The 18547-nt window shown below is 49.5% G+C and overlaps 1 protein-coding gene across 1 annotated transcript in view; it reads left to right on the plus strand.

Moving 5' to 3' along the window:
• NDUFA5 (NADH:ubiquinone oxidoreductase subunit A5) overlaps positions 1–18547 on the plus strand; it is a 155607-nt gene that overhangs the window by 82584 nt on the left and 54476 nt on the right. The window contains exon 3 of the mRNA XM_086936556.1: positions 9916–10032. Coding sequence (XP_086792682.1) covers positions 9916–10032 — 117 coding nt within the window. The remainder of the gene's footprint in view (positions 1–9915; positions 10033–18547) is intronic.

Below are 18547 nucleotides of genomic sequence, written 5' to 3' on the forward strand. Positions count from 1 at the left end.
ACAGGCCGGCTGCCCAAAAATCTCCTCACCGAGGTGAAAAGGAGAGGCAGGGTAAGCCTGAGGAACTTCTGACATCAAAAAAGGTGAGAAAGGCTTCTACAGTCTCTTCGCCTTCCTCAGAGAAGGATCGTGGGGTCAAAAAACCTTCAACCCCGATTCAGGAGGTGGCTTCAGACAAGAAGCATAAACCGTCGACGACTAAACTCCCAAGTACGTCGTCTACGAGTGTTAAAAAGGACAACTCTACCAAGGTTGCCTCGTCGACGGGCTCGTCGACGATGGCGGCGTCGACGCCTACACCGTCGACTGCTTTCAAGGCTCCGGAATCCTGCTCGTCGTCGACGAGGGTGACCACCTCCACGTCGACGACAATGTCTGCAAAGCTGCCGTCGACGGCGGTGTCGTCGACGAGGACGACTTCGACGACGACGATATCGACGACGCCGGTTGCCATGCTGATGACGACGAGCTCGTCGACGGTCCCGTCGACGATTCCACCATCGTCGACGATGAGCTTCACCTCGTCGACGGCACTATCCTCGTCGACGAAGACAGTTTCTATGTCTACACTTCCACTGTCGACACTGATACAGAAGACCTCCCCGTCGACGACGGCCTCGTCGACGAGGGCCTCGTCGACGACGACCTCGTCGACGATGGAATTGGCGGGAAAACATGTTTTTTCGTTGAAAAGAAAGCATATCACGCCAGAGATGACGTCTCCTCGCCAGGTTCAGAAGCTACCACCAACACTACTTTTGGAGGATGACTCTGAGGAAGAGACTTTCAGTGAATTTGGGCAGGCCTATAGCCCTTCTGACCTCCAGGTTAAGGTGCAGGAGTTTAGCTCTGAGGAGGAGCAGATGGAACGACAGCACTATGCTCCAGAGCATTATTATGAGGAGGAATGTACTGCTTCCAGGCAGGTGCCTCCACAACAACCGATGCGTCAGTTACCCGAGGGTATGGTGGCAATACCATCCGCTTTAGTGACGGATTTACAACTTATGTTGCGGGATTACAAGCAACGTTTCCCGACACCTCCGGAAGGCCAACAAGTGCGCACCACGACACCTCCGCCTCAGACATTGCGTCCTGTGGCAGACCATTCTTTACCCTCAAGAGAGCGTGCCGCTGCGCTGGAAGTGCGCCCTCAAGAGGTAGTGCAGGTGCAGGACACTGATGATGATGATGATGCTGCGTCTTCAGATGCAGACCAGCAAGCGGATCCTGATCAGGATCAACAGACGCCATGGAATACTACTGACCCTATGGATCCGGACAACACCGACCCGGATAATATTACTTCGCCTCCAGCGGATGTTGGAGGGTTTCACAACTTAATGGACAGGGCATCCAAAAGGTTTGGTCTCCCAGTGACCACAGTGCAATCGGATTGCTTTTTGTATGACTTTAAGGAACCATTCAGGAAGTCAGTGAGGTCCATTCCAATCATCGAGCATGTCTGGTCTGAGGGCTTGAAGGCTATGCATAATCCGGCTACAGTCCTCCCGGTACTTCCGAGACTAGAAAAGAAGTATAAGGCACCGGATGGCAGTCCAGCATGTTTACTTGGCCAACCGAAACCGGATTCGGTCATTTCGCAGGCTGCCCAGAGCAAGTCCAAGAATCCTTCTGCGCCGATGACTACGCCGCCAGATAAGGAGGGCAGGCGTCTAGACAATGTGGGCAAGAGGTTTTCAGCTATGGCCAGTCTCCTGGTTCGGGCGGCCAATGCGTTAGCGATTCTGGGACGCTATGATCGACAAATGTGGTGCGATCTGGCCCCATTTGTTGACGAACTGCAGGATTCGTCTAAGGAAGATGTGAAGAAGATTCTGCTCGAAGGGGAGCGGGCCTCTTCGGAAGTCATTGATGTGGCAATGGATATTGCAACCACCGCATTCCGTGCACTAGCTGGCTCGGCGGTTCTGCGACGCCAGGGGTGGTTAAAGGCCACATGGTTCAGGCAGGAGGTACAGAATAAGATATTGGATCTGCCATATGACGGTGACATGCTATTTGGCAAGCACGTTGATGAGGCCCTGCAGGGAATCAAAAAGGACACGGATACAGCTAAGTCCTTGGGTACATTGCAGTATCGTAAGGTGCCCTTCAGAGGAGCTAGAGGAAGAGGCTTTTCGTCTTACCGTGGAGGTAATCAAAATCGCTACTCCTCTGGATCTCAGTCCAGCCAGTCGTATAAACCACAATACTCTCAAAGGGGCTCTTTCTCTCGCCAGCAGCCTAGAGGACGCCAGGGGCAGCAAAGGAGAGACAACACCAGGAAACAATAGCGGCCAGGTGGCTCTTTCCACTGTTCCTGTTCCCTCATTCACATCTGTGGGGGGCAGGATTTCCCATTGCCTACACAACTGGATGATTATTACATCGGATCAGTGGGTCCTCCAGATTGTCAGAGAAGGACACACATTGGAGTTTCAAGACCTTCCTCCAACAAGAGCGCCGGATGCCTTCCTTCCGAAACATCTCAGGCTCCTTCATCTCGAAGCCCACCAGCTTTTCACCAAGGGGGCAGTAGAGCCTGTACCTCTTTCGCAAAAAGGAAAGGGGTTCTATTCCAGGTTCTTCCTGGTTCGGAAGACAAAGAACAAGTGGCGTCCGATTTTAGATCTACGGCAGCTCAACACTTATCTCGTGAAGTTGTCCTTCAGGATGGTCACTCTTCAGGACATCCTTCGTCTGCTCAATCCGGGGGATTATATGGCGACCCTCGATTTGGAGGACGCCTACTTCCACGTTCCTATCCATCCAGCTCACAGGCAATATCTGCGCTTTACAGTGGGCAAGAGTCACTTTCAATTCAAGGTACTGCCTTTTGGTCTCCGGTCCGCCCCACGGATCTTCACAAAGGTTCTAGCTCCGGTGGCAGCTTTTCTCAGAAAACAAGCTATTCAGGTGTTTCCATACCTGGACGATTGGCTGCTGAAAGCTCCATCTGTTCAAGAAGCGTCCAGTGCAGTCCGGACGTGCAAGGATCTGTTCGAGCGGCTAGGTCTTCGCCTCAACAAGGAGAAATCGGTTTTATACCCATCCAGGTCAACAAGGTTCCTGGGTGCCATCCTGAACACGGACAGTTGCTTAGCCCTTCCATCGGAGGAGCGCCAGACCAAACTAATGTGTTCAGCTCGTCTTCTCCAATCTCGAAAGACACTGACAGTTCGCAAGTACAAATCACTTCTCGGATCGATTTCATCTTGCATTCCTTTAGTTCCGCACTGCAGGCTCAGGATGCGTCCACTACAAGAGCAACTGGACAGGCAGTGGCGGCAAGTCACAGGATCCTTCGACGACAAGGTGGTCGTTACCAAAGAGATGAGAAAAGCAGGCGGCTGGTGGCTGGAAAAAGACAATCTTTCCAAGGGTTTATCGTTCCTCATTCCTCCATCTCCCCTGATTGTAACAACGGATGCTTCCATGGAAGGATGGGGAGCGGTCCTCCAGGAGCTGAAGGTCAGCGGTCACTGGAGTCCAGTGCAACGCAAGTTCCATATCAACCTCCTGGAACTTCTCGCGATCCGCTTGGCTCTTCAAGCTTTTCTTCCGAGGATTCAAAACAGGACAGTGCTGGTTCGTACGGACAACACTACAGCCATGCACTACATAAACAAACAGGGTGGCACAAGATCCTCCACCCTCTCCAGGGAAGCCCAAACGATATGGAATTGGTTGATACAGAACAACGTCGCCCTTTCGGCGGAACATCTAGCGGGGACGCTCAATGTCAGGGCGGACGCTTTGAGCCGTCAGAGGACAGTCTCTCACGAGTGGGAGTTGGATCAGACCGTTCTGGAAGATCTCTTTGCTCGATGGGGGACACCATCAATCGACCTGTTTGCGACTCCACAGAACGCCAAATGCCTGTCCTTCGCAAGCAGGGTTCACCATCGGGAATCCTTGGGGAATGCGCTTTTGATTGCCTGGTCAGGCGCCTTTGTTTACGCTTTTCCTCCCATTCCACTGATTCCGAAGTTGGTCAGCAAACTCAAGGTGGAACCGTGCAGGATGATTTTGATCGCTCCAGCATGGCCCAGACAAGTTTGGTACTCGGAGCTACTTCTCCTCTCCCAGGACCAGCCAGTTCTCCTTCAGCCTATTCCAACTTTGCTAACAATGTCTCACGGTCAGGTTCTACATCCGGACTTGAAGTCCCTGCGATTGACAGCGTGGCTCCTGAGTTCAGAGAGTTCCAGGGATTAGATCTCCCAAGTGAATGTAGAGACATTCTAGCTCAGGCTCGGGCCCCTAGTACCAACAAGACCTATCGAGCCAAATGGAAGAGATTCTGTGTTTGGTGCCAGAAGGAAGGTTTACACCCGTATACTTCTTCTCCACACAAGCTCTTGCCTTACCTCCTTTCTCTGGCAAAATCGGGATTGGCTCCATCGTCGATAAAAGTCCATCTGGCAGCCATCTCTAGATTCAGACGTTCATCTTCAGGGCCTTCCCTATGGTCGGCTAGGATTGTCAAACAGTTCCTGAAAGGTTTGTTCAGGGTTTTTCCTCCAGTTCGGCCACCTCCTCCAACCTGGCACTTGAATCTGGTTCTGTCATCCCTCATGAAAGCCCCTTTTGAACCTGTGCATAAGTCTGACCTTAAGTTTCTTTCCTGGAAAGTGGCTCTTCTCTTGGCCCTGACATCGGCTCGTAGAGTAAGCGAGATACAGGCTTTCACGATTGAGGAACCTTTTCTCCAGTTTAAGAATAATGTGCTGATTCTACGGACAAATCCTAAATTTATCCCGAAAGTTCCTTCGGAATTCCACCTAAATGAACCCGTGGTCTTGAAACCATTTTTTCCAAAACCTTCTTCACCTGCGGAAAGAACTCTGCACTCTCTGGACATTCACAGATGCCTGAAATTCTATCTGGAACGAACGAAGCAGTTCAGGAAATCTTCACAGCTCTTTGTCTCCTTCAGTGCTCCACGCAAGGGTTGTGCTGTTTCGAAGGCTTGTATTTCCCGTTGGATTTCCAGTGCTATACAATTTTGTCACCAGGCGGCTGGGAAACCTCTGCAGCGAGCAGTCCGTGCTCACTCTACCAGATCCATGGCTTCATCTGCGGCGTTATTCGCAGGAGTCCCTATCAAGGACATTTGCAGGGCGGCTACGTGGAGCAGTGTCCACACCTTCACCCGCCACTATTGTCTGGATTCTTCTGTGAGGGAGGATGCAGCAGTGGGCCAAGCAGTCCTGAGGAACCTTTTCCAATAAGTCGGTGAGCTTTCCTTTCTATCCCGCCTTCCTTGGCATATTTTGTATACTGCATTATTGTCATATTTCATGATCCTATGTGTTATACTGTTTTTACAGAGATGTGTCACATTTACAGGTTTAGGTATGACAAAATATGTTTTTCTTTACTGCTAGTTACTCTGATACAAAGCATGGGAATCTATGAAAGTTCCAATACTGGGGCAAGAAAACAAGTTACTTACCTGTAACTTTGGTTCCCCAGTATTGGTAACTTTCATAGATTCCCATGCGCCCACCCGCCTCCCCTGGGAAAGCTCACTCTTCTGATCTTGATGGTTAGCTATATACAACGGCTACGAAAATCTGAGGCTCTGAGCTTCTCTCAGGAAGGTTCTATGGGGTGAGGCTGCTCTGATTGGCTGCTGCAGAAATTTGGTCTCTTTTACACAAAGAGGTGGATAAGCTACAAAATGAGATGAGGCCTAGGCCTATTTTTTCACTTTGTGCTTACTACTTTACTTTTTTACTATTTACCGAGGCTCCCATTCCGACGACGGGGAATGATACAAAGCATGGGAATCTATGAAAGTTACCAATACTGGGGAACCAAAGTTACAGGTAAGTAACTTGTTTTCTTCTTTATCCAGAGTTCTCAGGGCAAGAGGCAGAGTATTCCAAGCCTTTGCGCCCAGTACTGCCAGGGACTTTCCTCCACGGGTTTCCTCCAACCCCCAACCTCCCCCAGGGAACAAGCCCCACACTTTGAAGAACTCTGAGCTAATGTATTCCCAGTGGCTTCTATTTCGGCTGACGGTTTTCTGTCACCAAGCTGGATTTTCTGCATACCTGCCCATAACAGAAGCTCTGTGTGTGAAATTGCAATGTGTGCAGGCAGCCAGGGTTTCAAGCTATTGCTCAGGCTATGGTATTAATGGTGAATACTTGCTACTCTAGAAATATGTTTCTGAACTTGTTAAAATACTACCTATGCCTGCCTGTGGGTTCCCTTTGCCTTCTTGTTGCAGTTGGAAAAAATTGAATTTGTGATGTTAGCGTTATTGTATTGTATTAACATAGCACTTCAGACTCCTTCTGGTGCCCAAAGTGTATTTACGGGGACAAGTAAGTCACTACTCTATTTGTCATTCACGGTTTACGAACACTTTGCCGCTGCCCCTTTTCTTCTTCTTGGAGCCGAGACTCTGTAATGGCCATTTTAGACATTTATGGCCTGGTTTATCAATGGGTTTTACCCATTCTGTGTCCATGCAGTAATGTCTGGATATATAAGGACCTTTTCCAAACTGTGGTCGCAAGCCGATTTTTGGTGAGTCGCCAAACTCCGTACAGTTTAAGGCGCCTTTAAATTCTGTATGTATTGGTCACATTTCCTGCGCTTCGAAGAAAGAGGTTAAATGTCAGACTATGTCCAATGCTGCTGGGACTGGTGTTTACTAACTCCTCTCACTTTGTGGTCAGAGAAAGAAAAGTAAAGCGAATTATGTGACAATCCTGATGGGGTACATGAAGTGTGAAAGGAAAGCTAGAAGATGTCATTTTTTCCTAACACTGTGAAATGTAAATACCTGTAAAGGAATTGTGTACACACAGCAGTTAGAAGAGAACAAGCATTTACAATGCAATGGTCTCGGCATTATTAAAGGTAGAGCTATTGGCATCGCTCATGGCTTTTTTTTTATCATAAATAAATGGCATTGTCATTTACATCGCCAGTAGCTTAATAGTTAAATAGATGGCATTGTCATTTACAATGCCAATAGCTTAATAGCTCGCAAATGCATGACCTATTGCATTTACACCCACGCAGAGCCACACACACACCCAGAGCCCCACACACACACACACACTCGGACCCCCCCACACACACACCTAGAGCCCCCCATACACACACCCAGAGCACCGCACACACGCACCCAGAGCCCCACACACACAAACACACACACACACACACCCAGAGCCTCCCCCACACACAGAGCCACACACACACAGAGCCACACACACACACACACAGCCACACACAGGACAGCAAGCACAGCGAGTGGGTAGGGAAGCAAGCACAGCGAGGGGGCAGGGAAGCAAGCACAGCGAGGGGGCAGGGAAGCAAGCACAGCGAGGGGGCAGGGGAACCAGGGGTCAGGGGAGCAAGCACAGCCAGGGGGCAGGAGAGCAAGCACAGCCAGGGGGCAGGAGAGCAAGCACAGCCAGGGGGCAGGAGAGCAAGCACAGCCAGGGGGCAGGAGAGCAAGCACAGCCAGGGGGCAGGAGAGCAAGCGCAGCCAGGGTGCTGTGACTGTATCTTGCATGCCCTCTGTTAGGCGGGGTGAGACTGGGACCGAAAAAGGCACGTGCACCTTTCGAATTCGGGGGCGTGTTTTGATGTTCTGAGTGACGGATGACGTCACTGTCTAAAGAACAGCAAAAATGACGCCCCCGAATCCGAAAAAGACGGGGCTAATTCGGAGTGATGGCTCTCTCCTCCAATGGCTGGCCTCTGTTTAGGAATCCAACCAATGGAGGAGAGACTGGTCAGGGAGGCGGGTTCTACAGCCCTACCAAGAAGCATTAATTCTCCTCCCGGAGACTGCGCAAGCGCAGCCTTCTCGGTCCTCGACCTAAAAATGAAGCCCATTTTTAGGTCGAGCTTGGGCAGCGCATGCCCCGGCCCCCTCTTCACCTCCCCCCCCCCCCCCCTCCCCCACTATATGCCCATATGTCATTGGCTTGGGTCAGGGTCCTTGGTAAATGATAATATGGTTTTTTGATTATCCATAACTCATGCGAAAGGTGTTCTATATACTACTGCTAAATTATGTATGACTTTTTTGGTAGTATATTTGTTGCCAGATATTAATTTGTTGATACTCCAAGTGGAGTTAAAAAATAGTCAGTTTTGATACATTCAGGTATATCTACATTTATTCCCTGTGGTCATTCAGATTAAATGTTCATGTATGTGACATCATCATAAATGATTAATATTTTTCAAATGTTTCCTCTAGGGACAATGTGCTTTTGTTATTGAATATACCCTGTCCCATAGGGATTATTAGGTGGCTCTTTTGATGCTTGGTAAATGATGGCTTCTGATTCGTTATTAGGCTTGTTAGTACCACCTTGTCTTCATTTGTAACCTCTCAGGAGGACTGGCACTTTTACTTTTGGTTGTTACACAGCAGTCCTATTTAGTCTGTAAGCATTATTTTCTTTAATGAGTTTCCCCTACTGCAGGCAGGACGTGCTTTCCTGCAACATTGCACGCTTTCACAGCGGAGCTTTTATCAAAAAAGCATTTGGTTGTCAACTTGACAGACAAATGCTTTTTTTGGTAAAAGCGCCCCATACCTCACTTTTACTTTAATAGTGGCCGCGTACATTTCTGTAGACATGGCTCGTCTAAAGAAAGGGGCGGGGCCTCTATTAACGTGAAAGCACAGAATGGGGCGTTTGTAAAGAACAAGCATTTCTAAAATGCGAGACCTATTGCATTGCAAATGCTTATTTTAGTAATTCTCTTTGAAGTAATATAAGATTTTAGTAGGATCAGAACAAATCAGGACACTTTACTTGGTAATGACCAGATGAAAAATATGCACTGAAACACGGTTTTCACACATCATTTGTATGCAACATAGGTTTATCTTTTACACTGTACGTCTGTGCAAATTAAGTGACAATTTTAATGGAAAATTTGCTATCTGCAAATAAGAATGCACTACCACAAAATGCTTTAGTTACATTAAAAAATCACCTGCCTCATGTCTATTAAAATTATTCAGAAAAGGGGGTGGTGATGAACAGAGTGTCTGAATTAAGCAGACCACTCTTACCCAGTCCAAAGATCAGGGCTTGATCCATCACCGTTTTTCAGCTCACTGCACCATCCCAGCTCAGAACTTGGCTATATGCAAATTAGTCTGACCCTGGCCCAGTGCATCATGGGAACAGGGCAGACCAAACTACCAAGCCAATTCGTATACTGGGAAGGAAACAAGCTACCGGGGACCGGTTTCTGGCATTTCAGCCGTCTTCTACCCGGCTTGCTTGAATCCTGATGGTGCAATGAGCTAGGGACTCACATCTGAGTATACCCTTCCACGCTTATGGTGGACAAAAATTATTCAGAAAAGGGGGTGGTGATGAACAGTGTCTGAATTAAGCAGACCACTCTTACCCAGTCCAAAGATCAGGGCTTGATCCATCACCGTTTTTCAGCTCACTGCACCATCCCAGCTCAGAACTTGGCTATATGCAAATTAGTCTGACCCTGGCCCACTGCATCATGGGAACAGGGCAGACCAAACTACCAAGCCAATTCTTATACTGGGAAGGAAACAAGCTACCGGGGACCGGTTTCTGGCATTTCAGCCGTCTTCGGCCCGGCTTGCTTGAATCCTGATGGTGCAATGAGCTAGGGACTCACATCTGAGTATACCCTTCCACGCTTATGGTGGACAAAAATTGTTCAGAAAAGGGGGTGGTGATTTCTGAATCATGTCTATTAAAGCTAGGTTAGCTGCAGAAGTTTGTCGTAATGAAAAGTGGGTTGTGGTTTTTTAAAGTTTGTGAAGCACTGCCCTAGTATGTACACTCGTCTGCCGTTGTGCTTTGTGAAAAGGCTTCCTTCATAGAACCTTAAACTCTGATGCTAGTTTCGGTTGTTTAATTTCTATTTCAGCGCCTGAGGATCCTGTACACAAAGATTCTCGCCACACTTCAGACTGTCCCCCAAGATGCAGCCTACAGGAAATACACAGAGCAAATTATAAATGAAAGATTCAATGCGGTGAAGACGGTAAGCTTCTGCTTGTTCCCCATTATTCGTGCACCATTGTGGTTTTCTGTAGAACCATGCTTGAATCATTGTCTCTGCATGAGCGTTCTTGCTTTGTTATACAAAACCTTCTTCCATTGCAACAAGGCACTGTGATTTCTATAAATCGAGCACTGAAAGTTCAAGTGCTGTGCACACATGTATCCCATGGCTAATCCAGGATTTAAGGGCTACTAAATCCTTTATAGTTACAAGGCTGCACCTTACCACGGTGACTGCGACTCTTTAGCTTTGTGGTTCCGAAACTTTTTCAACCCACGGCTCCCTTGACCTATTAGCCTTCGGCTGCGGCTCCCCACTATGTTAAAATTTATTTTATTTTTTAAAGTAGTGGGTAGTCCCAGAAAGTCCACAATCATGACTGCAATGTTTTGATTTAGGTCCACTGAACAGTCCTTAAAGGGTTACAAAGAACAGCACCTCTCTTTTTCCATGAGCAAATTAAAGGGGATTGGAGTAGCTCTACCTAGACTGGAGACAAGCTGAGGAAACCTGCAATACTGTCAGAATGAATACTCTTCAAAATGAGACCGAGTGGGGGCCACTGGTAGACCAGACCGATACCTCTGCACCCAGAAGGCATAAAGTGCCAGTGAGCACTAACTGGCACTTGTAGCAGAGTGTGAACTACAAACCAGTGTAATTTAGACATTAAAGTGGTTTGGAGTTTATTTAAATTGTGCCTATAACTTCATTACTTTTGTTGGCAGTCATAAATACACCCTTATTAAAATAAACATTAACTTTTTTCATACTCCCCATATTAGACAGGTGGATTAAGTGATTTGTAGTGCAGGGTTCTCTAGTCAGGCATGGCAGGAACAATAAATGGAATAGAGGTGGATCTAGCCATAGACATGGTATTTTGCACGAGACCATGATTTGCCATGCCTGGGACCTGGGTGAAAGACTGGACGCCATTGCTGTCTCGCCGTCTCTAGCGGCCACGGTCCGATTCCAGGGGGCTGCCGATGAACTTGCTGCTGAGTCCATGGAGGAAGTTCCAGCTCCGCAGAGGCACCGGGAGCCGCTCGAGGTCCGGGCTCCTGTGCCCGCGCGGACCGACTTGATTGCTCGTATGGATGTCTCCTTGGTACACACATCCAACTGGCGGCTGGGGATGGAGCGCTGTTTTCCCTCTTGGACTGGCCTGGTCCTGTCGCGGCGGTGGCCAAACTGTGCGACTCTCCTCTCCTGGATGATATTATCTGTGAACTTTGGGAAGTTCCCGAGACCGGCGTCGATATTGCCTGATTTTTGCCGTCTATACTTAGATGGATTTGGATTGTTGTGCTTTTCCATGACTGCGCCCCAACCGGACCCACCCATATTGTTTGGACCCTCAGGACTGTGCTTTAAATTGATTAACGAGTGGACTTCTGGCGGTACCGCTGCCAGACAGGGTCAGGGATGATGTGGTTCATGGTCTATTGGCTTTATTGTTGGCAGACGGTGCAGTGGGTATGTTCGATCGATATTTCATCGCTATTGTGCTCGGGATTTGTTATTCTTCATTACAGTATTGCTTCCTTTCTGGGATTTTCGAGGTGTAGGGGTGAAGGGCGGGGCCGAACGGCACGATGAGGGCCCTCCTCCGCTTATCTACTTTTCCTCTTTCCCCTATCTTTCTATATTTCGGGTCTCTATTAGGGCGACAGGCACGCTGCTGGGTAGGGTAGGCCATGGCCTTCTGCGGGTGTGCAGGGTGGGGGGTTGCGGGATGGGTGTTTGATCGATATTTGTTTCTATGGCCCTTTAGTCTTTCTTCTCTTTTTAGTGTCGTCGTCGCTCATGCTCTTTGTGGTATGTTTGGTGTTGAGGGGCGGGTTTGACTTGCTGCACGCTGGGGTTGCGCCTGCATTTCTTCTGCTTTGTATATCTTACCCCCCGTTATTTCCTCCGTATTATTACTGTTTGTAGATATCCTGATTCGCACACTATTGCGGGACTGTGTACGACTGTGCAACACGTCTTCCTTAGTTCCTTATTTGAAAATGAACCTCTTAAATCCTGATTTCAAGCTGTTGTGTCTGATTACAAGCTATGCACTGTTATTTTATGACCCCGGGTTTCGAATTGCAAAAACTATACATATTGCTTGCATTATTCTTGCTCTGTTTAGCGGCCGGTCGAGATGGTTGTAGGCCCATACTTGTAACTGCATTTGCTACAAATAAAGGTAAAAAAAAAAAAAAATGGCACCACACCGTCTTTAGAAAAAGTTAGAAAAGCTTTATCTTTTCTTGTACTTAGTTTCTCAGTTACCGCACAATTTGTCAGTTCTGCACTTTAAACATCACTATTATTTCTCATGCTTTTGTAAATTTCCTAAAGTATAGCAACGATCTAATTTCATTAGCAGACTTTTTCATCAACAATAATCCTGCGCAAATAGGTAAAAGAGTTGCATTACTATGTCAAATAATTTGAAATTACAGCGAATGAAATGCATGTCCTAAACGCAGCTCTGCCAGAATCACCAATCAATAGCCTGGAGGATCAAAGGTGAATGTAGCAGATCATCACAGTAGTATTGAATGTGTTAATATCGCAGGAAGTCAGGATCACTCTCCAGAGTAGTCTGGCTTTACATAAGAAGAATTCTATCCCCCTTTTAGCAGTGCTCCGTCCCTATTAAATTGGTTTAACTCCGTATAAGTTGGCTGCAAATAACCAGTACACTCCTGGTAGTTAACTTCCCCAATTATGCACTCCTAATGGTGCGCGAACATACGGGAAATGGGCCAAGTTTTATTTTAACAACAAACACCCCCTTTGAAGTTATTCGGTCCAAGGATTCCTCCCAGTTAATGTTACAATAATGGTAACTCCTCCCTCCTCCTGAAAGGTCCCGGCTTACTGTGACTCAAGTCTGATGGTAATGCCGGCTCTGGTAGATTCCGTGATCGAATCTCCCTGCTGTTCAAAGCGCTCCGGTGACTGCTTTCACTCTGCAGTCCTACCGGAAGAAGGCGCATTGAGAAAAAGGGGAAAGGGGGTTAATTCTGACGATTTACCCACTGTCAGGTCCTTCACATTTACAGCCTTCCACACGGGGAAGTGCTCCGTGTTGGCCCGGCCTCCTTCCAGCCCGCCCCTCACCTTCCGGCACCTTCTGTCAACTTACTGGGCGGGGCTTCACTGGGCCTTCGTTGCTGGGCAACATTCCAAGATGCGGCTCCTTCTCCTCACACCGATGTCAGCCGCCTCAGAGTGCGCGAGGAATCCCAGGCTGCACACGCTCTCTCCGCAGCGGATTCCCAGGTTAGAAACAGCAATTGAAGGAAAGGGCTAACAGTGCCATGCCGTCGGAGGTCTGTTTCTTTTATATTATGAACCTCCCGTGTAATCCGCTCCGCAGCAGGCTTGGGGGGGGGAAACTAGCTTCATAGGGCAGTCCTTAAGGTTTTGGGACAACCACCATGGTAAAGTGGATTAGGTCAACGGACTTGGGTCCCCTGATTTGTGGTAGATGCCCCCACCCTCCCACTTGGCTCACTAGTCTGAACCAGGGTTCTCCTCACAGAAGAGGGGGTACCAAAATGGGGCTACACCTCGGGGTCAAGAATAAAGGCAGGGCCAGGTCATCAGACCGGAGGGGATGTCATTAGAAAAGGGTAGCAGGCCCGAAGACAGGTCAATTCCCTCCTCAATGCGCCAGCCTCTCTTATCCAAAGCCTCTGCTCCTGACTGACCCCACTCCTCACATAATGACGAAATAACCGCCCAACATTCCACCTTTTATAGCCTGGGCCAAGAGAGTCCAAAGTGGACCAGAATGTTCTAGAACCCCTCAATGCAACCCTATGGCCCCAAGTCATGAGGTGATTTGGACAGGCCGCCATTTTGTGTTTCCACCTATCCCTCCATTTTCACATGGTTAATTGGTAACCATGGGCGTCCAGAGACCTAAGTTCACCACCAAAAATATATAGTGGACACACAAAAAAAAACAGAAGGCAAAAAGAGGATAAAAAAAATATTAGGAGGGACCACCCAAAGGGCTGACAGGTCTAACTCGTGTCCCCCCAGCCGAAAGTGGGGAGAGCTACCCAACCCCTTGAGAGTTCTCATCACTAAAGCGGAAGTACCTGGAGAGACCGTCTGCGTTGGCGTGGTCCGCTCCAGGCCGATGTTCCACCCTGAAGTCCATTCCCTGCAGGGAGATGGACCATCTCAACAACTTGGGATTCTCGCCCCTCATTTGCATCAGCTAACAAAGGGGCCGGTGGTCAGTTTGGACAAGGAAGTGCGAACCAAATAGGTGTTGTAGCAACTTTTTCAAAGCCCCTACCACTGCAAAAGCTTCCTGTTCAATCGCACTCCACTTCTGTTCCCGTGGAAGCAGTCTCCTTGATAGGACAACAACAGGTCGGTCTAGACCCTCTTCATTGAGTTGCAATAACACTGCCCCAATGCCATGCTCTGATGCATCTGTTTGGACAATAAACCTCTTGGAAAAATCAGGGGCCTTTAAGACAGGAGCTGCACACATTGCTTGCTTTAGGGTGTCAAAAGCTCGTTGACACGCCTCAGTCCAGACTACCCGTCGAGGTTGTTTTTTAGATGTGAGTTCAGTTAGGGGTGCCACAATTGTGCCATACCCCTTGACAAAGCGATAGTAGTATCCTGTTAGGCCCAGGAAAGCTCGGACCTATGTTTGAGTCTTGGTAGGTTCCCAGGCCATGATAGTCTCAATCTTAGCCTGAAGGGGCTGCACCTTCCCCCTGCCCACCAAATGGCCTAAGTACACTACCGACCCCTGTCCAATCTGGCATTTGCTGGCCTTGATTGTCAAGCCAGCCTGCCTCAAGGCTTGAAGAACAGCCTGAAGGTGACACAAATGATCCTCCCAACTGCTGCTGAAGACCGCGATGTCGTCAAGATAGGCATCAGAGAAGGTCTCCATACCGGAGAGGACCTGGTTCACCAGCCGCTGAAAAGTGGCAGGGGCGTTCTTGAGCCCAAAGAGCATCACACAGAACTGGTAGTGGCCCTCCGGAATGGAGAAGGCTGACCTTTCCTTCTGTAAGGGAGATCTGCCAGTACCCCGATGTGAGGTCAAAAGTACTCGGATATTGGGCAGCTCCCAGCCGGTCAATGAGCTCATCTGTCCTTGAGATAGGATGAGCATCAGTCTTCGTCACAGAGTTCAGTCCCCTGTAATCCACACAGAACCTGAGTTCTGGGGTGGTGCCCGGCGGAGCAGCTTTTGGTACCAGAACCACCGGACTGGACCAGGGACTGCTTGAAGGTTCGATCACTCCCATCTCCAGCATCTTAGTGACTTCACTGTGAATGCTGGCCTTCACCTTATCTGACAGCCGGTAGGACTTGGACTTCACAGGTGGGCTGTCCCCTGTGTCCACCTCAGGGGTACACAGGTGGGTCCTTCCCGGGATAAGGGAGAACTGCGAGGAATACTGCTCCAGGACTTGACGACAGTCTCTCTGCTGTTCGGGAGTCAGGGATGGTGAGAGGATTACCCCCCTCCACCGACCCATCCTTCTCTTGGGACGCAAATAGATCTGGTAGAGGCTCACTTTCCTCTTCCTCAGCTCCATCAGTCACCATCATCAAGATGACCTCGGGCCTCTCTTGGTGGGGTTTGAGGCGGTTGACATGGAGCACCCGAGCGGGCTGCCTGGGGGTCTTAAGATCCACTAAGTAAGTGACCTTGCCCTTCTTCTCAACCACTTCAAAGGGGCCTGTCCAGCGATCCTGGAGGGCACTAAGCTCTCCAGGTTCCATGACCCACACCTTCTGGCCAGGCTCCAACTCCACAGGGTGAACATTGTGGTCATACCACTCTTTCATGACTGCCTGGCTGGCTTCAAGGTTGTCGGAAGCCTGCTTCCACAACTTAGCCATTTGGCTACGGAAGGCCAGCATGTAACTCACCACATCCTAGGAAAGCCTCCTGGGAGTCTTTTCCCATCCATCTTTCACCAGGCTGAAAGGTCCTCAGACAGGGTGCCCATACAGAAGTTCAAAGGGGCTGAAGCCCACTCCTTTCTGTGGTACTTCCCTGTATGAGAACAACCAACCGGGTAGGAGGATGTCCCATTTCCTCCGCAGGCTCTCAAGTAGACTCCTGATCATGCCCTTCAAGGTTTTATTAAACCTTACCCCCAGACCATTGGTCTGGGGGTGGTAAGGAGTGGGGAACCTGTTAGTAACTCCACATTCCTTCCACATAGCCCGCATGTAGGCTGACATGAAGTTGGCCCCCCTGTCAGACACAACTTCCTTGGGAAAACCCACTTGGGTAAAAATCCCCATCAGGGCCCGAGCCACCGCAGGTGCAGTAACGCTCCTCAAAGGAATAGCCTCTGGGTACCGGGTGGCATGATCCACCAGAACCAGGATAAACCTGTGACCGGCTGAAGTGGGTGGATCCAATGGCCCAACAATGTCGATGCCCACCCTTTCAAAGGGGGTGCTACCGACGGGTAGTGGTTCCAGGGGAGCCTTCAGCTTAACCCCTGTTTTCCCACTAGCTTGACAGGACACACACGTCCTACAAAAAGTGTCAGACGCAATCCTCATCTGAGGCCAGTAGAAATGGGGGACAAGCCGGGCAAAGGTCTGGTTCTGTCCCAGGTGTCCTGCCAAGGGAATCTGGTGAGCCAACTCCAAGAGAAAGGCTTGGTAACGTTGGGGAACTACCAAGGCCTATGACGAACCGTGCACCGGAGCCTTGGGTTCGCTGTAGAGAAGGCCATCCTCCCAGTAGATATGAAAGTTCCCTGCAATGTTACCTGCTGCCTGGGCTTCGGCCTGACGCCTCAGACCCTCAAGGGTAGGGCACTCCTTCTGCCCCTGACAAAACTCTTCCCTGGTAGGTCCTACCTCCACATGCCATTCTGCAGGGATAGGTTAGTCCTCCAGGAAGACATTCCCCTCCGTGGACTCCAGGACCACCACCTCAGGTGTCCCATCCATCTCACGGGGTGTGGACGCCGAGGCAGGTTTTCCCTGTCCCCGGGTATTCCCCTTTTTGGCAGCTGGCTGTGCCTTTGTTCCAGGCTCCAGCCCTTGCGAACTTCCCCGCCGGGCAGTCGCGGACCGTGTGCTTGCACAGGTCCAATCAGGTGTACCCAGCATCTCCGAATGGGTCCGGAATTCCACCTCTTTCCAAGCATTGTGCTCTAGGTCATTCTCCAACAGACAATTGACTGGCACTGCACGGCTCACCGCAACTCGAAGGACACCTGCGACCCCTCCCCACTCAAAGGGAACCTCGGCCACAGGATAGTGACCTATTCTGCCGTCAGCCATCGCGGCGGGGTGGAGTACGTTTGGGATCACCTGCTCTGGGGAGACCAGCTGACTCCTTACCATAGTCCTACTGGCACCTGTGTCCCTCAGAGCTTCAACTCTCTGGCCGTTGATGGTGACCCATTGCCCATACATGGTGGTATTTGGGGGCACCTGGAACTTAGGAACCATCTCGCTGTCTCCCAGGGACACTAAGGTTATTCACGCCCACTCACCTCTCTTATCTAGAGGCAATTCCTCCCCGAGCACTACAATTGCCACTCCCGGGGCGTATTTCCTCCAGTGGGAGGAGGTGGTCTCTTTGGGCACTTGACATCTCCTTTATAGTGCCCAACCCCACCACATTCGTAACAACGGACAACCCTTGGCTGCTGACTATGGTCAGGATAGGGGGGTTTTTGTGTATTAACCCTAGGAGTGTAACTTGATCCCTTTCCTTGCAAACTGTTTTGGGGGCTTTTTGAGAACTCCTTCTTTTTGTCTCCCCCCCTCTTTCTTCTGGGGAGTGCCCTGACTAGTCCTTTGGAAATCCCCCCCAGTCCCCTTTGTGGACACCCAGAAACTAGCCCAGATGTCCGCCTCCTCCGCAAGCTTTCTAGGGTTAGTCAGCTTCTGTCCACCAGGTGTTGACGCAGCTCCGGAAAACATTTCTCGAGGAGGTGCTCCTTTAAGAACAGATCATCTTACCCCTCGTAATCAGTCACCTCACTGCCTTGCACCCAACCCCAATGCCTTTTTAGCGTAATCCAGAAAGTCTACCCAATTTTGTGTAGCTAGTTTGTGGCTGTTCCGAAATTTCTGCCTGTATTTTTCAGGGGTCAGCCCAAACTTCCTAATCAAAGCAACCTTCATGGTGGGGTAATTAGTCTGTTCCTCCTGCTCCAAAGCTTAAAGAGCATCCCTTCCCACTGGAGGCATATACTTGTACAGGCCGCCCTCCCCAATGACTTTCTGAAATCCCATGGGCTCTTAATGAGACCTCATAGGCAGCCAACCATTTGGCAATGTCGTCTCCTACACTAAAACTGGCGACTACATCTTTGGGCAAATAGGGTCTGGGTTCCCTGGTAATTTCCTTAGGTACGCTGCCACCAATAGGATTGCTGGGGGTCCCTCTCTGTAGGGCTTTGAGGTCTAACTCCCTTAAGCTAAGCTCATGGAGAAACCTCCTTTCCTCCCGCTCCTTTTCCAATCG

This window comes from Lissotriton vulgaris, chromosome 1_1 (assembly GCF_964263255.1).
Source record: "Lissotriton vulgaris chromosome 1_1, aLisVul1.2, whole genome shotgun sequence".
Classification (NCBI taxonomy): domain Eukaryota; kingdom Metazoa; phylum Chordata; class Amphibia; order Caudata; family Salamandridae; genus Lissotriton; species Lissotriton vulgaris.